The sequence below is a fragment of the Lepidochelys kempii genome, chromosome 10 (assembly GCF_965140265.1).
Source record: "Lepidochelys kempii isolate rLepKem1 chromosome 10, rLepKem1.hap2, whole genome shotgun sequence".
Classification (NCBI taxonomy): Eukaryota; Metazoa; Chordata; order Testudines; family Cheloniidae; genus Lepidochelys; species Lepidochelys kempii.
Window position 1 is genome coordinate 80,617,219 of NC_133265.1, and position 24,259 is coordinate 80,641,477.

At 40.8% G+C, this 24,259-nt stretch overlaps 1 protein-coding gene across 2 annotated transcripts in view; it reads left to right on the top strand.

The window, feature by feature from the left end:
* SMAD3 (SMAD family member 3) overlaps positions 1 to 24,057 on the top strand; it is a 112,824-nt gene extending 88,767 nt beyond the window's left edge. For both annotated transcript variants that reach the window (XM_073304419.1, XM_073304418.1), the window contains exons 4-9: positions 795 to 869; positions 3,110 to 3,160; positions 10,595 to 10,807; positions 12,330 to 12,467; positions 15,161 to 15,305; positions 18,998 to 24,057. In XM_073304419.1, the coding sequence (XP_073160520.1) occupies positions 795 to 869; positions 3,110 to 3,160; positions 10,595 to 10,807; positions 12,330 to 12,467; positions 15,161 to 15,305; positions 18,998 to 19,121 (746 nt within the window). In that variant the 3' untranslated portion in view covers positions 19,122 to 24,057. The remainder of the gene's footprint in view (positions 1 to 794; positions 870 to 3,109; positions 3,161 to 10,594; positions 10,808 to 12,329; positions 12,468 to 15,160; positions 15,306 to 18,997) is intronic.
* The last annotated feature ends 202 nt before the right edge of the window (positions 24,058 to 24,259 follow it).

Genomic DNA, 24,259 nt, shown 5'->3' on the forward strand with positions numbered 1-24,259 from the left:
TATGGCCTTCATCTAGCAAACAAAGGGGGTGAAGAAAGGATCTATTGCCCAGTAAATGACTGATACATATGTCCTGTAGGTTTAATATTAGGCCCCAAGGGTTATGTGGCGCATTGGCTGAGCTCTGTTTTTCTCCATTCCATCATTACCCTCCTCATTAACCTTTAGAACTCCTGGGCTCCCTAACTGACTGAACCAGATTGTGTTCAGATCTGGAGGTAAACAGAACCCATTCTTAATCTCTGATTTTAGCACAGTGGTATATTAACCAACGTTGTTATCAGCCAAAAACACACGTACTGCTGCTTAAATGTTTTGCTGTACATTCTGTTCTGCCCCCTCGGTGGGATAGATTTAGAATACATTGTAGAGTCTAGTGTTGAGAAAACTTTCTGAAAACAAATTCATATTCAGACAAAATTTAGCCATTTCACATTTGGATAAGCTTTTGTGACTTTGAAAAAGCTATTTAGCGTATCTTACTGTATAACTGCATAAGGGTGTGTTATAGACCTACAGCTCAGCTATACTGGCAGTCCAGGAAGGTGCAGTTCAGAAAAGAGAAAAACAGGAGGAAGGAAAACTGCAAAATCATTGTGAAATTTTATTTGAAACTAAAATCCTGACCATCTGCTCCGTTACCGTAAAAAGGCCTCCACTCACCTTCTTGTGTTCCCTCCCCTTTGATAAAGTATTTCATTGGTCTGCTATGAACAGAGGTCAGAGAAATTAATTTTGATAATGTATGAACTCTGCAATCAACTCTAATGACAACTTAATCTCCTGATTTCCAGAGACACCACCTCCAGGTTATCTGAGTGAGGATGGAGAAACCAGTGACCATCAGATGAACCACAGCATGGATGCAGGTGGGTCATCTTTGGCCATTTCCTGTAGCTTTCTGGGTCAAATCCTGAGACTCTTACTTAGTTCTTATGCCACCGCGAGTTCCCTGACTAAGGGCCTTGGCATCTGACCCTATATTTTTAAATATGTTATTATAGTGCATATTTATTTGTTACACTATAACATGTAGAGGATTGTGGTTTTGGGGCCATTTTTATATCTAGGCTTCTCTTTTGAGTGCTGATGAGTAGACTGTGGTTGGAGGCTTTCTGATAGGGCAGGACAGATGCAGTTTGGATTCCGCAAGATGGCCTACACTGTATAACACGCCTTAAACCCACTGGAAAAAGGTTCACCGTGCACTCCCGTGCCCCAGAGCACCTGCTGCTAGACACTAGTAAGCAGAAGAGAGGAACACTGACCACTGGCCTTCCACCTTTCCTTGCAGTCAGAAGTTCTAGTGTCAGCATTTAGTCTGGGTCCTTATTATTAGAAATGCATGCATGCACAAATCGTTTACCCAGTCAGCACGTTCACTGCAAGCAATGGTGTGATTAGACCAAGTGTTTGCCCTTGCAAATGGCCAAGTAAGTGTTTTTGAATATTGGGCCATGAATATTTAAACGTTCAGAGACTTCTTTCTTTAGAAAGAAGAAAGAAGTGTTTAGCAAGTGCTTCCCTGTAAACCATCAGTCCCCTTCTTCTCAGGTTCTCTGTGGCATTTAAACAAATACTGTGTATCAGATTATTTGCTCTTGGAATTTGTGCTAAAATATATGAACACAAGGTAGTTAAACATATGAGGGCCTACAGTCCTTACTCACATAAGTAATCCTTACCCAAGACATCCTGTTGATGTTGGAGTTACCCTCGTGAATAAGAGTTGCTGAATCCATCCCTTAGTTTGTAAAAGCTGTGGTTGAAAAGCAAAGACACATCTCTGGTTAAAATGGTTACTGCTTTACAAGAGAAATACACAAATATGGGCTGCATTCAAACAAAGATAGGAGTGCAGGGCCTAGTTAATGCAAATAGTGCACACAGTCGGCTCCCTTTCTGTGAATGTTTTGGACTTTAGAGTGCATGTGGGATTCTAAAAGAGGAATGACAGATTTATAGCCTTTCTCCACGATACACATGGAGGAAGGCAAGCGTGGGTTTGTTTGTCCATATCAAACGTGAGCCTACTGACGCAATCCATTTTTGTGCATGCAGTTATTGGTACTGTGGTTGACATCCGGACTGTAAATAGGGCCTTTGGGGATAAAATACTGGAACAGAGTTGGCCGAGAAGATACCATAAATGCCCAGTTTATGTTCAAATGCTATATCTGTTCTCTCTGCGGGTCCTCCACTCCCTCAAACGTCATGGACTTTGTTCTTTTTATAAGCACAGATTTTTAAAAAAGCTAACAGAGCTCAGTGGAAGGCAAGGTTCTGCAACGTGCTCTCATACCTGCCAAGTCTTCATATTTTCTTGCAAAGCTCCAGTGTAATGCCTCCTTTTTTTATTGGAACAAATTCTTTCAGATGTTCAAAATGAATGTGCATATTTTCCATACAGAATTAGAATGATAAAGCCTACAACTCTCTGGTAATTGTGCATGCAGATTTACCTTTGATCACCTGATTCTCCATGGCCTTTACCTATATGGGAATTTACACCAGGGCAAAGTGAGCATAACATGCTACCATACTTATGATAGTGAGTTACATTCACTTTGCAATAATTTTGCACGAGAGTAAATAAATACATAAGGTGCAGGGCAACAGAAAATCAAAGCTGTAGTTGTCTAAGTAGTTACCTTTGTGTGTAGTTACCATGATGGTACATGCAGTCATAGTAATGGCATATGCAAATGAAGCACACATGCCTACGTGCACAGTTTTGAAAATCGGGTCTCTTGTAAATGAAGACCTGGAGCAGCATGAAGATGCTTAGCAATATTACTTTGTATCATAATGATAGTATCTCTGAGCCTGTATAAATAATAATTGGCTGTGGAGGAAACTGCAAGTCTCACTTTCCCAGATCACAGAATGAAGTTCATCTGGGGCATGGGATGCTTAAGAATTCCAAGATTGTTACATATTTCATATATATCCATTGGGTTTAAGCAGCAAACACAGTAGTCTCAAACCAAAAACATAAGTGCCCTTGGTTTGATCTTTAGAACCAAAAACCCATGTCAGCACTGATGTCTCTGTTTTACTGTTTTTTCTATGCAGTTACCAGCTTAACCATCATCATCTTGATTTTCAGGTTCTCCAAATTTATCTCCAAATCCTATGTCCCCAGCACATAATAATCTGGGTAAGTATGCTGTCTTCATAACCGTGTGTAATTATAATGCTTGGCATATCGAGTATATATTAATGATGACATTACTGATGTTGTGGCATTATTTAATGCTTCTTTGTGCTAATTCCCATTATTATGGCAACAGAGATTCACGATAGCTCAAAGTTAGTACAGAGATCTGAGCTTACAACATAGGGTTGGATATAAAACAAGATGCAGTGACAGACCAAAAAAAAAAGGTGGGGGGGGTAATGCCAGGGTGAATGAGTGTGAGGGCTATAACAAAAATATGATCTGGTGATCACCCAGGTTTGCCAGGAATGCATCCTGCTGGTTCTTATTTTAATAAAGGTGTTTTAAATTAAACTTTCTCTTCTAGAAAGCACCTATATAATTTTAGTTGCTTATTAGCTATCTAAGGTGATTATCTGACCACCATTATCTTACTGAGTGCCTCACAATCTTTTTAATTGTATCCTCGCAACACCCTTGTGAAGCAGTGCGAATATCCCTATCATACAGACGGGGAACTGGGGCACAGAGGGACTAACTGACTTGCCCAGGGTCACACAGGAAGTCTGATGGAGCAGGGAACTGAACCCAGATCCCAGGCTAGTGCCCTAGCCACCCGACTCTCCTTATAAATTTTGTGTATTGGGATAATTGAGTAGGGGATGAGATTGGTAATGGGATGTTGAGTGATGGAGTTTTGGAGAGCACAAGGGCACAGTGGGGAAGATGAGACCGGGAAAGGGTGGAAAGAAGAAACAGTAGTAGGCTAAAAAGCAGGTGGCGTGCTGAAGCACTTAAAATACGAGAGAGGCAGATTACAGAAGTGAGTTCAATATACTTGAATTGATGACTGTCGATATCATGGTGCTCACGTACCGGATCAGTTGTTCTGTTGGTTTGGTCCTGCAGGGTGCAAAGCACTCCTATCAGATGTAGACAGTCCCTGCACTGAAAAGCTTAGGGCCAGATAGTAGCTGACCTCTCCATGGACGCACAAGGTGAGGTCAGGGACCATTATGTTGCTGATGCAAGCCTTCTGGTTCCCGTGTATGTCCTTCTACCTGAACACAGGGATGGGCTTAAGGCAGGCCCTTTGCACTGGCCAGAACAGCCGAATTCAATCTGGGGACCTAGGCAGCAGTGTAGGTCTCTGCAGCCCTGGGCTCATCTGTAGGCACCAAGAGCATAGTCCAGACCATTGCATTATACCAACACATCAGTGGTTCTGTTTTCATCCTGTCAACTAGAGATATTTAAAATAATAAATAAGAGGAAAACTAAAGATGTAGAGATCAGGGTTGTATAATTCCCTGAGATAAGCCTTGTAGATTTTGAGAATGTATTTCTGAACTTGTATTATCTCTTCAATGTGTATCTGATGGTGCTCTGTATTTTCATGCAGACTGACAGAGGGGTCAGATCTAACCATATTGTTGAGCTCACCCCATTTGAAATTACTCTGAGCAGTCACCCTCATAGAAAACCCTTACAACCCTGCATACTGCAGGATCCATTCTCTAAATGTTACTTAAGCCAGTAGGCACAGACTACTTCAGATTACTCTTAAAATGCCACAGCCACAAAGCTTACATATGCTTACAGCCCTGGCACAGAGTATCTTGACAGCACTTCAGAATTTCAGGCATTGGCTGGCTTGTTTTTGGATGTCTCGGGCTAGTCAATTTTTTTTTTTTTTTTAAAAGAGGGTGCTATATATATATCTGGGTGGTACTAACAGTTTTCTTGGCTTAACTGTCAAAGCCTAAGAGGGAAGAGGGGTTTTTTGGGTGTTTGGTTTTTTTGACTGCATCCTTTATGCTCAAGTGTGCTGCTTGTGAGTCAATTGGGATTTCCCATGTTTCTTATCAACATTTTAAACAACAACAACAACAAAAACCCCAATCCGGATTGCTTTTTGTTGCTGCAGATAGCAATCACCTCACCCAAATGAGTAAGGAGTCTCTAGGAATCAGGCTTCAGTGCATGTTTTTTCCAACAAAGGCAATGGTTATTAAAATGTGCTGCTTGGCTGGTTGGTCTGTAGGATGTCTAATGTGGTGTCTGGTAGCAAAGACTAAACAAGGGCAGCCAAAGCATGTTAACCACAAGTAATCCGTTTGTAGTCTCTGAAATTGGAGTCAGAAAGTGTAATAACTTGAAATAAAATGAAAGGGACACAGCCAGGAGTTACAAGATGAACATTTGTTGTTCTTTGGCAAGTGGAGGTTTCAAAAAATACATATCTTTTTTAAAGTTTATTGTGGGGTGTTGAGTTGTGGGTAATTTTAAAATAAGTGAAATGACACATTGATGATCAAACCTGTCCTGTGTCAGTAGTGATGGAAAGCTTGCTGCCATCTACACGCTGTTGGGTGATCTGCCCAAAATGAAGAGTTGGTGGTGGTTACAGGGTAGATGACAATACAAAAACAAAAAAAACCCAACCCACTTCCTCCCTCAACTGACCGTGTCAGCAGACAAGCCAAGGACTGAATGGGCCATGGGAACTGAACTCTCTTCTCCCAGCACTGCAGATGGTCTCTCCAGATCAGAGGGAATGTTTTGGAATGTGAGTGCACCTGGCAAGGAGTCCACTTGAAAGAACTTTTTTGGTTCAAAGGTTTAGTTGTCAAGCACACGTTTTTAGTGAAAGTTACGAATACCAAGTGATCTCCTATTTCTTTTATTTAAACTAAAAAAAAAGCCTCAAAACAAATCTATGGCTTCTGGTGCTCTGTAGATATTCAGATTGAGGTCAGGGAGTTTATACAGCAAAGGGCCAGAATTGGATATGCATATTGTTATCTAGGAGTTTGGTATACTGGAAATCCATTGTCCTCTTCCTCAGTGTTGGCTCTACAAGAGGCTTGACACAGACACACACTGCAAGTGAAATAACCACATACCATATGGTCAGATGAGTTAGTAATACAGGCCTCAGCTGGTTTCTGTGGTGCAACGCTGCTACTCAAAATAAAAAAAAAAAAAAAGTGGTATTCCCAAGCCTTTCTGAAAGTTCAGTGGTTATAGAATGTAGTGATAATGAGGAGAGTGTGCTCACAGTCTCGCTTGCTTTCTCTCTCTGTCTTGCTTTAAGGATGAAGTTAGAGATGTTGCAGCCATAACTGGTACATATGGATTAAAATACAGAATTTCTGGCAGAGATTGTCTCATCTGAGAATCCAGTGATGGTGTTGCCTTACAAAAGAAAAATAACTAATCTAAATGTTAGGATCTGAAATAAGAGGCCTTTAATATTTTCTGCTCACCTGCCCTAGTCCAGTACAGACCTTCCTGGCCAGCATCTTTGTAATTTAATGTAGTTCTTGAATATCATTAGTTGGTTGAAATTTTCCACAGAAAAATATCGATTTTGATAAAATTTTCCCTACTGGTAGATTCTAAATGAATAGTCAGTATTTCAAAAATTAAATAAATTTTTGCCTTGACTGTCATCTCATGTCAGGTTGTTTTTTTTTTTTTTTTTTTTTTGAACTGAGAAACTTAAACATTCAATTGACAGTTTTTGGATTTTCGGGAGTTCCCCCCGCCCCCCTACATTAAAATTGTGAGGAAAGGGTGATGGGAAAACCCCTTTTCACACTTTTTTCCAACTGAAAAACAGAATGAAAAAATGTAGGGTTTGTTTGTTTTTTTTAACCTTTTCACACCTTTGAGAAACTTCTGTTTTGACTGATTTTCAATATTTGCTGTGGAAAAGTGAAATTTTTGGACCAGACGTTTCAAATGGCCATTTCCCCCACAAAGTTTGGAGTGGGATAAATGCTGGGTTTCCAGCAAGCTCTGTGTAGTATATACAGGAGGAATGCTAGCTGCTCTGAGCATACATTACAAGTGCTGTTCCTTGCTTGATGCAAGAATTTTCAGAAAGGAGCCACCAGTCTCATTTCATCTTGTTGTATCAAGTACTTCACCAAATTTCGATGAAATAAGATCGGAGATAAATTCAGTGACCGATCTCACTGCAGGGTGAGTGCTGGGAATAGCATGAAATGATTTGTTGTATCAATTCACTTTATATTTTTACTTAGATTGATGTAAAGAGCCTGCAGTTGTTCTCTGCAGCTGAGCCAACAGAAATACTGCTAGAGGTCTAGCTCAGAGATTATGGGAGAATAAGTTGGATGGGTCTCATCCCAGTACTCGGGACATTTATTGACCTCATGATTCAGCATGATAGGGATCCTTTCATGAGAGGGACCTGGGACAGGAAAAAGCAAGCATCTTGTGTATCAGAGTTTAAATGGATTGGCAGTGCCGTGCATGGAAGATAGAAGGAGGGTTTACCTGGTTACGATGTATCCTTTATTTAGCTGTTTGCACAGTCCCTGTGGGCACTGTGTGGCTCTAGCATTACTACAACTCCTTACTTGCGTGAGCACCAAATCCACAAAAATCAAAATGATACATACAGACCACTTCTAACTCAAGAGGTAACTCACTCTTTCCATGGTGGCTTAAAACTTAGGCTAAGCCTTATGCCACAATCATAGGGAAGGCAGCATCATTAAACATTCAGCTGCATTTCTTAGAGACTAGTGCATTTCCAACAAGATTCATGAGTGGTGAGTTTGTTGGTTTCTGTCTTTCCTCAAATTGCAAATCAAGCTGAAAGTGAAATTTCCGTACATTCCTCAGTGGGGACCTGCAGTCCCCTTGAGACACAACCCAAGTGGAGGTGGTTGCTGAAGGAAAGTACCACAAAAGTATATACAGTCCCACAGGTTGAGGATGCTTCTACAACCCAAGGGCAGCATCACTCTGAAGATACCGCTTGCCGGGCTAAAAACTTGTTTTGCTTTTATGAAACTTAATAGACTCTTATTTAGAAATGTTTGCTCTTGGATAAGAGCAAGCATAGATTTTTTTAAAGCAAATGAGCATGATCTAATTTACCTTGATTAGCAGTGCTCTTTGCTATACATTTGTCAGAATGGTTACAACACTCACAGATAGGTGCCGTAGTCCAAAACTGCTAATCGGTGAAAATTGTAGACACACTCTTGACACATGGCAATCCCAGTGTAGTAGTTAAATGAGTAACATAGCAGAAAAAGGCAGAGGTGGAAAAGGAACAGCATGTATTGTACTTGATGACTCGTGGATTTGTACAATGGCATGTGAACATGTGAGGGGAAATATTCAAAGATTTTTTGCTTTAAGTTTGAAGAAACCTAAGTTTTATGCTCATAAGAATGTTATGGAATAAAAATCTCGTCAGTTGAGGCCAGGGCCCCCCGTAAGTATGTAAATACTCTATTTTATGGAATTACTTTCTATTAATTTATGCTTTGAGGGTTACACTCTGATTCCTTTGGGCCTCACTTTCCCTTATGCAGGCAGGCATACACCACCTAGGAGAGCAGAAATGTCAGCCTTAGCTTGGGAAGTAGTTTCCTTTTAATTTGTTCACTGAAGGGAGCATAGGTTGCCCCTCAATAGAAAAAGATAAAAATGGGCTCCCACCCTTCCAAAATTCCTGGATTTGGCTGGGATTTGCTGGGGTCAAGTGGCTTTCGCAGAGCGGACCTTTGCCTTCACATTGCTGCTTGGATTCCTGGCGTGCTGTGGCACTTGGACAGCACATCTCCTGAGAAACCAGCAGCAGGTTGTCGGGTGCCCTGAGAACGCTTTCCCCTCAAAAATTGTGGAGATAAGTTATTACAGTGCAAGTTATTACAGACTATCTGCAATAACTGGTGCTGGCTTCTGTGGAAGTGGGAGAAGAGGACAACAATCAGCAGAGTAATAATACCTAGCTCTTATCTAGTGCTTCTCATCTGTACATCTCAAAACGCTATACGAAAGAGGCCAATATCATTATCCCCATTTTACAGATGAGGAAACTGAGCACAGAGTGGGGAGAAGTGATTTGCCCAGGTCACCTAGCAGGCCAGTGGCAGAGTTGGGACTAGAACTCAAGTCTCCTGGTCTGGTACTCTATTAATATGAGACCCACCACTGAGTGGTGAGGATACACATTAAATGTTCAGGAAAGTAAGGGCGCTATTTACACAATACCTGAAACAGTGAAAGAATGTTGCATCTGTACTGGTACTCATTCTGGTTTAGAGGAGTATAAAATAGGGCTCAGTCCTGCTGCCACTGTACTCGGTAGGAATTTTGCCATTGATTTCAGTGGAGGAGGAGCAGTTCCACATGGTGCTGCTGGTGTTTTTGAGGTATGTGGCTATCCTCACATCTGTATCCCACTTACTGGGATATGTTAACACTTGTATTGTCTTTCTGGTTCAGATAAATGCAAGGATCATTTGGACTGTTCTAGTGTGAAGGCTGCATTTTTGGGTATAGCTGAGTGTGGACTTGGACAGGATATAGTTGGATAGCAGCTTCATTTTCTCTAAGGAGCTGGTAACAGATCTTTTATATAAGAAATGACACTGAACTTATCTTCTTGGGCTGCTCGTCTTTGCAAGGAGAGGAGGAAGAGAGGTGGGGCCTGTCTTTGATTGTCAGAGCTGGTGGTCTCTAACCCTGTGCCTGGAGCACTGAAGAAATACCATAGGGGGGAACCTAGCAGTAGGAGCTGGAAAGATGGTGCTTTCTGTTGCTCACTATTAAATCTTCTCCCCAACTAAGGAGCAGCAATCGGGTGTTTTGAAGATATCCTCACTTGCTTAGAATGGGGATGAGGAGATTAAATTACTATCGACTGTTACTGGAATTGACTTTAGCAGGAGTAGAAGAATTTCAATTTCTTTACTCTTACAATCACACCCCTCTTGCATATTTAGTACTGTCCTCTTCAAAATGACTCGGTGCAATAAGATGGTGCAACCAGTTTCAGTTGGGCCCACCGGCTGAATCAAACCACTGCCACAAGACTAAAACCAAAGACTTGTTATCTGTTAAGGAAAGTAGATTTCCCTTTTACAACTTTCCAGATAGAAGAATGATGAGAAATAAGTATTCCCAGTAACCTTGACACGGATTCCACATACATTTGGTGTAAATCAGGAGTGTCTCCACTGAAGATAGTGGAGCTAGACAGGCTTAAAACTAGGGCCAGTGAACTCAGAAGCTGGACCAGTGGGCCAAAATTTTGCTCAGTTACATCCATCTTACTGAGCGCAGAATTTAGCCCGTTGATTTTAGGTAAGGCACAGTAGCTACCTGAAATTAACGTTGTGTTTTCATTGTTTATGTGAGTTCAGTTTTATAGGTGGTAAAGATGAAGTCAGTTAAGTGGTAGTGTTGGCTATTTGTGATTATTCTGCATGCCAACTGCTTTGGGGTTGATGTAACTTTCTTGCTGCAACCCATTAAAATCTGTCAAGTAATTAAAGCTTGGTTGTTAAATAAACACAGGCAGTGGAGCTGAATAATATTCTTAAATGTTTCATTTTCTTCAAAGGACTTCTCTGATTTCTTTCTTTCTTTTGCTTTGTGCAGATCTGCAGCCTGTTACCTACTGCGAGCCAGCTTTCTGGTGCTCTATATCCTACTATGAACTCAACCAGCGAGTAGGGGAGACATTCCATGCTTCACAGCCTTCTATGACCGTGGATGGCTTCACCGACCCTTCTAACTCAGAACGCTTCTGTCTTGGCTTATTGTCTAATGTGAACCGAAACGCAGCCGTGGAGCTCACAAGACGACACATTGGTAATGCCTATTTTCTTGTTGTTGTTACCATCTGTTGAGTGGGAGGGGAATGTGTAGAGGGTTGGATACAGAGTGCTGAAGATTAAAATCAGCCATCTGTGTAACTTGATCAGTTTTAGTTAAGTATCTTCATTATTTTAACACATTAAAATTCCATAATATAAAAGTAAAATTAATGTTACAACAGTAAAATAAAAAGATGTTTTAGAATGGATTTATTATACATCATAGAAGCTGAATTGTATCTATCGATAAGAAATTTATTTCTAAATTTTATGAGAGATCTCTTGTGTTTTTACTCTTTCATGCCTGTTCCCTCATGAATAGAAAGCAGTGGCTTGATCCAAATTTCATTGGAATTAATGGAAAGACTGCCGTTGATTCAATGGGCCCTATCTAGGCTTTTATAAGATAATCCATCACCTACACACATTTTAAAGCAGTAGAACTGCATTTCCTTCAGTGGAGCTATTCCTGATTTACACCATGGAAAGCAAGAGGAGATTCAGGTCCTGACAGTGCTGAATGTTAAATAGCAAGTTAGGGCCCGATTCTGTCCTTGGTTAACTGGTGTAAAAGTTAGTGGAGTTTTCCCCATTTACACTGATGAGGGCAGTATTAGGCCCTTCGAATGCGACTTAATGGTACAAGTTAGTTTCCCTACCTCCTGCCAGAAAAGCAAACCCTCTTCGACCAGATTTTATTCTTCTTTGTACCCTTCTCTGGGGCAGAACCAGTGGCTCCTTCACTTACCAGGTGTTTAATTTTTTCATTACTAAAATGGTTCCTGATGTGAGAAATCCCAAGAGTCTAAAGTTAATCCTTAAGTTCATCAGGTTCCATATGCTTCAAGCAAGACTGAATGCAAAGTTTCCACACTAGCAGTGTGAGAGCACAGCAAAGGTTTATCAGAGTTACATAGACTGATACCTGAAACTTAGGATTTTTCAACTCAGATTGTATTTATTATATTCATTTATGTATTTCCCATGGGAATTAAAGCGTTTTATATCAGGATATAGTGAATGTTATCTCAGGCTAAACGTAACGGTTGAGAAGCCTTATATAATTTTATTCTAAATCAATTAAAATAGTGCCATACATCTGTGGTGACTCTAGGAGGAGGTTGAAAACCATATGTTGAACTGATGAAATGTTCATATGGAGAATATCGGAGTGGCTAAGGGGAGGCATTTCTCAAAGTGGCGGATTTGTGCAGTGCATGCTGCAAAGGATCATGTGGCTGGAGAATGCACTTCTGGCTTCATAAATTGCTCTTCCACTTCTCTCAGCTTGAAGTCCTCACGGAAGTTTGTTGTTCCCAACAGCCATTGAAAACAAAATTACTATGTTCTTTTCCCATCATCACTGACCTTGCTTGATTCCTCCCTTTTTGATTCAGAAGTAAACCAGATTTCTAAAAACTCTTCTTCCAAATGTTTGAGGTTTTGAAGATGATAAATGTTTTCTGCATGCTTCATTGCTGACTGACTAAACTGAAACTGTGCCATGTGTTTTCTAGGAAGAGGAGTAAGGCTGTACTACATTGGAGGAGAGGTGTTTGCCGAGTGCCTTAGCGACAGTGCCATTTTTGTCCAGTCTCCTAACTGTAACCAACGGTACGGCTGGCACCCCGCAACTGTTTGCAAGATTCCACCAGGTAACCAAGCCTAGCCTTACTCACTTATGCTGTATGCACTGTCCTGTGTAACATTTACATGTGAAGAATGGGAGCTCTGCATACAGAAGTTGAGCTATTCAACAAAATGAACTGGATTTGATAAATACTATTGGTTTTAGGTTTCTGATTACTATAAACATATTTTATGCCATTTCCACAACTTCAGCAGTGTTCCTTGATAGCATGAAGGGTAAAGTTACTGTTATGAGAGTTTCTACTGTATATCCAGCCATCATCACCAGTGTCCAGGTTCATAAAGGTAAATGTGTAAGGTACCTTAAATAGATTCTGATTCGTTTAAGCAAGAACACAGTCGGGCTCCTAGTCTGGATGTGCTTTGCAAACTATTGGTACTGTACAAATAAGTAATACAATAGTAGTAGTAAATGTTTTTAAACCTTTTGCTGAATGAATATATGAAGAAAATCCTTTTAATTTACATGCATCTATGTTCTTCTCTGTTATTTTCCTACTTCTATTTTATGTTCTTCTTCTAGGGAAACCACATAAGAGGCAATTTCATTGTCTTGGTTGTAGTACTTATATCTATCTAAAACCTACTGAAAAGTCACAGGGGGATTTTAATAGGCTTTACTTAGAAAATAAAAATACATTTATAAACCTTGTGTCAGATATACATGGGTGGGTTGCGTTAGTTAAGTCAGGGTGTGAGCATATTAAGCTTTTTCAAAAATAAAATTTTTATGGCAAAAGTATCTAGAAAATAATATTTGGAAATAATGAGCAAGCCCACCCTTGAGATAGGGTTTTTGTTGGAGGGTTCACACACTTGATGTGGCTTTGGGCCCATCCGTGGCCTCCGTTTCCCTTCTCAGATAGTTCACCAGCAGCTTCCAGTGCTTTTAGGTTGCTGAGGTGACTTAACCCTCTGGCTAAATCACAAGAGTCCACTAGAATCATAGAATATCATCCCAGCCAGGGCTTTGTCAAGTCTGACCTTCAAAACCTCTAAGGAAGGAGTTTCCACCACCTCCCTAGGTAACCCATTCCAGTGCTTCACCACCCTCCTCGTGAAAAAGTTTTTTCTAATATCCAACCTTAACCTCCCCCACTGCAACTTGAGACCATTACTCCTTGTTCTGTCACAGGCTCCAAAATTAATTGAAGTTCATAAGCAAACACAACCCAATCTTCTGCTCCAGGCTTGTGTCTGGCACAGACCTTCCTCTGCAGGTCTGCACTCCTCCACCACGGTCTTTAGCCCTCCTCTTGGGCTCAGCGTCCAGCCTTTTCTGACCTCCAAACAGCCTCAGAGAGTTGCAGCATAGGGGGAACTCATGCCCACTACATGCTATGGGTTTCCAGTCCATGAACCCTAAACAACTGGGCAATCTGCCCGTAATACAAACTGCCCTGTCTTTCCTTTCCAGGACCTCTTTGTATGTGCTTTGCCTGGCTTCCTCACTGGCCTTTTCCTGGCTCTTCTCTCTCTTTTTAATGGAGCATCTCCCTGCCCCCAGATCTGCTCTCTCTGAAGCTTCTCCTCTTACTGAACACAAGCTGCCATATATCTTCGAGCAAGATTTATTCTAGGATGGCCTGTTCCTTGATTTTCCCAGTGGAACTCTTACAGACTCAACCAATGGGTAGCCAGGTCCTGTAGCCGCCGGGCCCCTACATGTGGACATGCTCCCAGCAAAAATGGCTTGATCCCCAAACAGATGACAATATGAGTTATGGTCAGGCTCACAAAGCATGCTCAAGCGTCATTTTTTTTAATCACTTATAATTCGTCTTGATCCAAGCATTTGTTTTTCAAACTTGGACATACTCCCAAATGAACACTAGTCATGTGCCAAGTTTCTAAGTCCAGCACTTAAGTTTTCTGGGTTTAAAAAAAAGTGTGGCAATAATGTTTTACTCTGGGAAACTTGTTATTTTTCAACTACCCAGAACTCAAAACCCGCTGAATGGATTCTTCTTTAGCTTTCAGCTGGGACCAATCATGGAAAATTTCAATTTGAAAGGGGAAATCCTTGGAACGTTATGAACAAGTGAAAAGAGTGTTATAACTGAAACAGTTCCGCATTCTTAACTATAGTACTTGCTACCAAACTATATAGTGTAGTCCTGACATCTGACTTTTGACAGCAAGAGCTATTTTGGCAACTGGCTCTCTACAGGATGGGGTGGTGATGACTTCTGCTAATGGATACCATCTAAATTCAGCTTTTATGGTTTCTTTTGTTTTTAGCTTGTACATTTCTACTAATTCCTTAATTACACTGTCAGAAAAATTAGCAAATATTAAGAGTTGTGGTTGTAATCAAGGTTTGCATTGTAATGCAGAGGAGATGAATGTGCTTTGTGTAGTGCACCTTCTTTATCCTTTGGAGGTAGAAGGAAGTGCCATGTGGTGATGCAGTCTGTTTTCATCAACATAAACATGCTGAGGGGGCAGTAGGGTTCAGCATTGTGGCCCATAACTTGGTATTTCCTTACTTTTTTAGGGGTTGAATTGTGGGGGTGTTGCATTTATAACCAAACTTAATTTCTTTTAGAAGTTTGCTTCTTATTTATGCAATCTGTCCATAACGTAATATGGTTTGGGGATGGGGAGAGCAGAGTTAAGTGGTTTCTTTCCTTAGGCAGAAAGAAAGGGGATTTCTTAATTTAGTTACACTAATGCCATGTTGTCATGTTCCTGACAGGGTGCAACTTGAAGATTTTTAACAACCAGGAATTTGCAGCCCTCTTGGCTCAGTCTGTGAATCAGGGTTTCGAGGCTGTGTATCAGCTGACCAGAATGTGCACAATCCGAATGAGCTTTGTCAAGGGCTGGGGAGCTGAATACAGGTCAGATCTTTTGTCTTCATCTTTCAGTAGACAGCACATTTTGTGCTTATTACCACAAATCATGCATGCTGCAGTCCTTGATTTTGGGAGTCAGAGTGCTCAACAAGGTCTTTATATGCTGCTTTTAGAGTAGGAGACTAAGCCAGCAGTAGTTTTATTAAAGCAGATAGCATGCATTTCTTAAGAATGTGTTTTTCAAATGTTTTAATTTTGTTTCCATAACTGGAGAAATGAGAGGAAAAAGCAGATCAATCCAATATAGTATAAGCTGCACCATTCCTCATTGGGAGGATGTGTATCTGGTTACAGTGTTGGACAGTACAGGATCTCTAACTGGAGCTTAACTGTAGGTGAATCCAGATGGACATTGTAAGAAAAATTATAAGTTATTTATTTCTTGAAGTTAGATTTAAATTTGATGGCTGGCGTTTCTAATGAGCAGAATCATTGTGAGCATTTATTAGTGGATTAGGTTTAGCCTTAACATTTCTTTTGTCAGGGACTTGTGGGATTAAATTGAAAGCAGATGGTCTTGGAAATTTACATTTTAAGATATTGGTTAGGGTCGTTGAAAAATTACTGTAAAATCAAATTCTTCTTGCCCCATTCTCATTGCCTGCCACATGGCAGTTGTTTAAATGTCCTTGTAATTACTGATCTGTTTGCTGTCCTTTCCATAACTTAAAGGAGTATTGAGAGGACAAATTAATAATGACCACTGTAGTTAGGACATACAGTGTGGTGTTTCCTAATACTACAGTACTCGTACAGAAAGCACAGGTTAAAAATAAATGCCAGAGCTTATACTGCCATCCTGAGTAGCATTGCATTTATCAAGCAAACAGAGCTTATAAATGCTCCGTAAGTCACAAAGGGAGGAAAGACAATATTTGCTAATGCCAAATGGGGGAAATGAAATTTGTCAGAAAATAAAGATTGTTTTGTGACAGAACAACATGCAAAGGATTAAAACAAGATCTGCTCTTAAAAATAATTATTTGATGGTGTTCCTTTAAATCTGCAGCCTTATTTAAAGATTCTGTGGTGATATTTACCATCTCAGGATATGCTTGCAGACATGCCTGGCTGGTTCTTCTTTACAGTCTCCTGCAGCAGAAGGGGTTGGGTGGCAATGGGGGGTGGGGTGATGCTATAGTATCAGCTGGAGCCCAGGCCTCTCACGTTACTCTCTTCCTTCATCTCTCCAGATGTTTGGAGTCCATTTTGTTTTTAAATCTTCTGCACCCAGGCCAGACCATTTCAGCTGTGGCTCCTGGCCATGGTCACTAATGAAATCCAGATGAGCGTGACTTACTGGAAGTCGGCTATCTCATTGGAGTATTGTAGTCAGTGAAACTCTATGCTCACATTTACTGTAGCAAAGCCCAACATTTGCTTCCGTGCCACGAGAAATTACATCTAATTGTCTGTCATAGCACAGTTATTTGTTGAACTGATTCATATGAAAATCTCATTGAAAGCTGCATCTAGAGCATTGTTTTAGTAATCTGTGCTTTAGCTGCTTAACCAGTTGAGCAATCTGTTGGCAGGATGTTTGAGTGTTTTTGTGTTCCAGCGATCAGGGGGGCAATTGCATAAGAAGGCCATGACACACAGGCTCTTCTCTAACAGCAGAGCCTAACGCAGGCAAGCCAAAAAGCAACAGAAGGCATCCCTGGTCTAACTTACTGAAATCCATCTTCAAGCTGACATGCTGTCAGTGAAGTCTGATTGTCTTGATAGAGTGTCAAAATAAAGCATGATGTTATAGACTTGGGGATGGGGGGAAACAGCATGCTAAAGAATAGATTTGTATGTAATGGTGCTGAGCTATTTGTTGGCATGCCCTTTTCAGCCAGTGTTTGAGGAGCGGACAAATGTTCCATTTTAACTTCAGTGAGAGTGTTTTAATTTCATGCTGGCCATGAAGGGGATGTGTGCTTCACTGAAATGTCAGAATGAGCGAGACAGTTGTTCCACTCTCCCTTGCAATCCTTCTGTCCAGGTGGCTCAGGACACTTCCATTAGTAAAAAAAGACTCACCCTTGGGCCACTGCACAGAGTAAACCCTGCCAATACACCCACTCTTGTGGCAGCAAACAGTATGCTGCCAACTCTGGTCAGCCATGCTTGATTTGGAAATGGGTGTGGTGCCTTCCAGGCAGTGTCTCCATTTTAAGACCAGAGGGTAATGGATATACATTCATAGATAGAATAGGTTGCAGCTCTCGCTCATGTAGGCAACGAAGAAGGGGTCTCCTCACTGTTATTCTGCAGCTCAAATAGCTGTTGCGTGATTCATCTAGCAGCCCCTCGGAGATTACCCCAACACCAGCTAGGGTCTTGATTCAGCAGCAGTTTTTCCCAAGGCCACTGAGGCTTTGACTTCCTCCTCTTAAACGATTAACGCTTAAAACTCTGAGGATGGGTTCTAAGCTGAGAAATAGAGTACGCTTATCTCCAACCTCTCCCTCTTCTTCCTTCTTTTCTGCAACAGCTGCACCTGCCTCCTGGCCCCAGAACAAGCCCCCTGAGCCTTCCCTTGGTGAAAAGCTGAAATCCAACTTGATACTCTCAAGCAGGAGGAGAGATTCCCCCACACCGTCCCTTGGCCTTCCTCTCCCTGCTTCATGGCCCTTAAGCCTTGTGGAGGCACATCACCTGCTCCAAATGGCATTTGGCCTGTGGGGGAAAGACTTAGTAGGAGGGCAGGTTGAGGGAGGAAGGGGAGGCAGGACAGGATAGAAGTTCCACTAGGCAACAGCTCTGGCTAAGCCTCCTCCATCTACTCACTACAGTTTCCACCTCTCTGCTCTTGAATTGTTCAGGAGATACAGGTTAGTGGCAGCCTACAGGTTAATGATGATGTGTTTCTGAAATACCTACTGGTCTAGGGGGGTGTGTGTGTGTGTGTGTGTGAAATAAAAATTTATTTGTACAGTGCCTGGCAGTTCTGCTTCTTAGCTGCTCCTTTTATTCAGTTGGTCAAATCTTAACTTTTCTCCTCCCCGCAACAGCCCTGGAAACAGCATAACTGCACCAATTATTGAACCTACAGGGACCCTGAGCCTGTGGAATGGGGAAGGGTGGGAAATGCAGAGATCCAATGCATGGGTCTGAACCCTCTCTGCAGACCAAGCCACACCTTCAGAGTGGGTGTAGATGTCATCTGGATGATGGGGTGAGATCCCCATACATCTTTCAAAAATTCTGCCATATCTGAACTTTAACCAGCTGCTAAAACCCAATTCTTTGGTTGAGTGAGTGTCCTGATTTTTATTTTTATTTTTAAATTACACACACAGTGAAGTGTTCGATCCAATCTAATTATGAGACAAGGTCTGTGAAAGGCATTTAGACAGTAGCCTTCCTTTCTATCTAGAGGATCAAATGTTGCCTCCTTTCAGAAATCTTTAAGTAGTAAGTAGATGCTATTGCAGTTATCTCCTGCCATGATCATAAAGCATATGGAAGGGGGAAAGGGTTTTTGGGGTTTTTAATTTTTTTGTAAAAACAATTTGGCAGCATATGCACAAAACATGTTGTTGTAGAGAAGAAAGACATTCCTTTGGGGTAACATGCAGGGCTATTGTCTAAGCAGGAAAGAATGTTTTAGTAGCTGTAAAATCTCTTCATATTTTTAAAGTTCTATAAGTCACATTTCTGTTCTGTTCTTTTTTTCATTCTTCTAGGCGGCAGACTGTGACCAGTACCCCCTGCTGGATTGAACTGCATCTTAATGGCCCTTTGCAATGGCTAGACAAGGTCCTTACACAAATGGGTTCTCCAAGCATTCGTTGTTCCAGTGTATCTTAAGGAAACATCTCCTTGAGTGGCAAAACAAGGACTCTGGAAAATGGAATCAGTTTAACCCTTTGCAAAAAGCATAATAAATAAATTCTCCATAGTATTCACGTGATCAGAAAAAACATCAATTGCAAAAACAAGAGGTTGTTTTTAAATGAAGTGCTCATTTTAAGCCACTTCCCTGAAACTATGTTAGCACATATTATGGGCTATTGGAGTAAGAATTTGAAGCTGATATTTTTCATGCTAAGAACACGGACTTCCATTTTAGTGGAGTGAAGCAAACATTCTTCATTTAAATCCTTGTAGTGCCTATGTTGCCTCTGCTATGTACAGCTCCGAGCATGGGGAAGCTGCTTTCATCAGGTGCTCGCTGGGTTGGGGGAGGTTTTCTCTTTGTGTTACTGAACTTCAGCCCAATGCAACATAGCATCTCTGTAAAGCAGATACCATTGAACGTTGCTGCTAAGCCCCGCTTCTGTGTTGCTCTCCGACAGCCTGACAGGCATGTGTCTGCCCTTTCTGAATGGGCCAACCACAGCAGAGGGGCAGAGGTGTTAAATAAAAACAACACACTCACAAAAGAGATTCCTCCAAAAAAGCACTGAGGAGTCCCCCAGAGAGAGTGTTTTTCCCTTGTCAGACAGCGGACAATGAGGCAGGCCTGGCTTTGTGCATGAGATGTATAGTTAATATCGTAATCTTGGAGACTGGATTTACGTGAAGCAAAAGACCAATGTTAAGGTTTGTTTTAATGTCGCTGCAGTGATATTGATTAGCTAGGGCAGCTCTCAGAAAAGTGTGTGTAACTCATTGCAATGAGCTCTTGCCACATCTGGATGAGTTAAGCCTTCCTTGCTAGGTAGTCCATTTGCATTAATTACATGAACTTCTGTATTGTATCCTCTCGATATGTTGAATGGTATCTTACACTTTTTAAATGTTATGGGCTCAGTGAACTTAGTGGTGGGCCCTAGAGAGGAGAGCTACCCAGTCCTTGCTGCCACATTCAGAAAGAGCACATGGGAGTAACCTGATTTAGAGCATACAGTGCCATCACATGCCACTCTACAAATTTAGCTATAATATCTCAGATACAGAAATACTCTCTGTTGTTAAAACCTATGGTCAAGGTGTTTTGTTGCCTGTTAGAAGAAAGTATAAGGGGAGAGCGTGTTTTTTACGTGTATTATAAAATTCTTCTGTTTTGTTTTGTTTTTTTTAAATATCCTCACTTGACAGTTATAATGGTAGTTGTTCCCAGTAATGACTGTCATGGCAAGCAGAAATAACTTCCACAACTGGAAAAAACACACACACACACTGCTTGTTACAAGCTAAAATTTGCCATACACATTTCATAACTACTTCTTTGCCACTCGATCATCTGTTTCGTTTTGTTCCTGTTAAATATCATACATGTTTGTGCCAAAATGTCAGGGAAAAAAGCCTACCACATTCAGAATTTCCTATGGAAATCTGATGTAGAAAGTGAATTACAAATCTATGTCTGACTCTGGGAAGTATAGAATGCTCTTTGCAGTGCTTTGTGATAAATAAAGCCTCAATCCTGCAAGGACTTATGCACACGATTAACTTTTAGACATTGTGAGTAGTTCCTTTGAACTCCATGTGACTAGTCTTGTGAGTGCGCATTTGCAGAATCACAGCCTAAGTCTCCTAACTGGGCAGGGAACTTTTGATACCATTTCACAGATGCATTTCAGGTGTCTGCGTGTGTCTGGTCTGTCTATGTACTAAGGCTTTTATTACATACTTATTCCCTTGGTACCCATTTATGTACTGGCCAAAATAATTGGTTTACAAAATCACACTTTTGTATTTGGAGGCATCACCAAGGGAGGCTACAAGGGAACCTTTCTTTAGTATGCATACCAGACAAATTCTCCTAGATTTACCCTGCTACACAAGCTTTCTGTCCCTATGTGCAGGAGAGTGACTATGCTGTCAGTTTCACACTCAAAATGCCCTTCAGGAGGTTCCTTGCCAGTATTGTTTTCTCCTAGCAAATAAAGGGATGTCTTGGAGGACGACTTTCCATCAAACGTGAGGAATGACCTCTAGTGTGTAATTCATGCTTGTGACCGAGAATTCCAGAGCAGATTTGCAGAGGGACTGATGCTCCCACTGAAGAATCTTCCCCTACAGCTTTGACTGGAGCTCTCGTGGAGCATCAGTGCTTGAATCAGAGTACTGGAGGTTTCTGTCATTCAGTATTTCTGCAGTGCATCTGAATTTGTTTAACTATGAATGCCTGTGATGCATGCATGGAGAGGGGATCTGAGTAATATGGTATTCGCAAGCCATTTAAAAAGAATAGGTCTGACTGTCATTGTGGATTGATTTGTTATATGTTGGCTTCTTTACTTGCAGATATGGGCTTCTGACATAACTGCATGGAAAGATCTATTCTGGAACTTGTTACAGAGCTGTTTTGAATGGATGTTATGGTTAAAAAAAAAAAAACTGCTATGTAAAAACAGCCCCAGGTTTCTTCCCTGAGCATCTGTAGTTGGATCTGCTTATTTCACTGCACAAGCCCTGTTTTACCTCCTTACATAATCATGGAGGAAGCTGGCCTCTCTTCTTTCTGGTGCCTTAGCAACAAAACTGACATCTTAAATTTCTGATTGTTGAATCTTTATAACTAGTGATGGTGTAAAACGGAAAGAATCCAGTTTGACTTTAAGATTCCAAACTGAGTTAGCAGGGTAGCAGCTAGGGGAAGGGGCTGATTGTCTTTTTTTATATGAAGTTCACAGAGAGAATCTCATTCTCCAAATCTGATTTTCATGTGGACTTACTTGGCAAAGCAGGTATCTGTTTTATTTGGCAGAGGGTTAAAACCTGCTAACCTTTATTAATATTTAGCACAGAAAGCAGTATGCAGATCATGATGGTAAACTGTGGTTAGCAACATCATCATTCCTGTAAAATGAATTCAACTAGAAAACAAATCTCTCAGTCAGTACAGTTAGAGAAAAATAATGAGGAAAAAAGTTATCTTAACTTACTTCCTTTCTTCGCCTTCTCACTAATTCATAATAGCTTTATGGTTTTAAAGTCACCTTTTAAGTTCAAGTAGAGAGTACTGTGCCATTTAAACAGCTGAAAAGACTAGGGGAGGAGAGAAACATTGTGATTCAAGGGTTTTGTGTTGCACAGTTTCAAGTGGATATTGTACAGATAAAACCTTGTTCCCCATCAGGTTTGAAACGTACTTAATGTGTCTTAATCATGCCATTTGTGGGTGACACTACTGAAAGGTAGCACTTGAGCGTAGCTTATTGTACTCAGCATTGCTCCAGAGGTGCATGTGTGGGTTGTTTTGTTTTTTACTTATTTTCTAAAACTTTATTATGGTAGCTTTGATATGTAGCACAAATGTATGCAGTCAACCATGCCTTAGCTTAGATTACATATGTGTACTGGAATATCCTCTCATTTAGCTGTAGTCTTGGCTAGTTTACCAGGATTTCATACATTTTTGTTACAAGCTCAGAGTCATTAGCAGGAACTTTGACTCTCTTTTAATTGGCATTGCCATACACAAGGGCACGGCTGCTGGCAGACGTTACAGATCGCCTTGTGATTTTAATGACTGTGGTGAATTTTTTTTTATTAATGTATTGGACTGAATTGCAGTGTGTATTTTGTGTTTAGCTTGTCTTAGACTAAAATCCAGTGCTATACCTTTGATTTAATCAACAGCTATAAAGTATGTGTGTGTGCAAAGCAGGAGGAATTGGAAGCATCTCCAACTTTTCTCAAGGCTCTTGCTACAAACATTTAGTCAAGGAATGATGATGGGTGGGTGACCTTAAAGAAATAATTTCTATTCGACCAGTTTTCTCTCCTCTTAGAGGGAAGTATACTTGGAACAGTACAGAGACACTGTAGGGTGACAGATTTTCATAGCTGAGTCTGAAGCAGCTAGTGTAGATGTCCATATCTCATTCCAGTTACTAACTGGAAGAAGCACTAGGAGGTAGAGCATAGCTCTGTGGAGGACTTCAACAACACAATAAAATGTCTCAGTGTGAGCTCTCCTGGTACTCTGAGGCACTGGATAGGTAGAAGGAATAGAATATCAAGAATAAACTGGTCTAAGCTAGAATGAGAAATTATTAGTCACTATATAGTAGTTGATTGAGCTGTATGGTTAAGGAATTCAGTATATTCTTATACATGTTTTTATATTTATCTACTTTCTTTGAATATTCAGATGAATCAAATATTTAATTTTTAACAGAGCGCTTCAAGGGTTCCTATTAAAGATCTGAGGTTTCTCATATGCTCCTCTCTGATGATTGTTAATAATTAGGATGTTACTGATGTGAGAGCAGCTAGACATCTGTCCAAGAAATGATCAGCAGACCCTTGCAAATTAAACAATACATTGACTTTTGTTCCATTTACTTCAGTTTATGTTGCAGAAGCACTTGTTTGGGTGGCTGTTCTTTTGTCTTTTAGCAATAAATGCCATACACAGATGGGCCATTGCACTGCGCTCTTCAGGTCTTCTAGTTTGATTATTTTACAACAAAATGAGACTTTAAAAATAATGAAAGAAAGCATTACTCAGTAAATGTTTTGGTTAATCTTCTGCTTCCTCCCATCTGTGACTACTAGACCAATCTGCACCATTGCAGCCTGTTCCATCTTGAGGCGGGAGGAGGCCCATCTCTTTGTTTCTGGAGGGACTTATTCCCCCCTTTTGTAGCTGCCTATGAGCACGTTTGCATTAGTATTTAGATTTTCTTACCCTGAGATTGTATGTTAATGAATGGTTCAGCTGCCTATGTGCTTTAGCTTAAGCATTATTCACCTGTTGTTACTAAAGGCCTGTACCATGTATGCCCTCTTCTTTCATATGTGAAACTTCTATTTTTGTCATTTTAATAAACTTTAATTTGAAAACAAGGCTCTTTAGCAAGTAGATGTCATTGTACTTAGGGTGTGTCTACACTACGAAATTAGGTCGAATTTAAAGAAGTCAGTTTTGTAGAAAGCGTTTTTATACAGTCGATTGTGTGTGTCCCCACACAAATGCTCTAAGTGCATGTAGTCGGTAGAGTGTGTCCACAGTACCGAGGCAACCACCTACTTCCGGAGCATTGCACTGT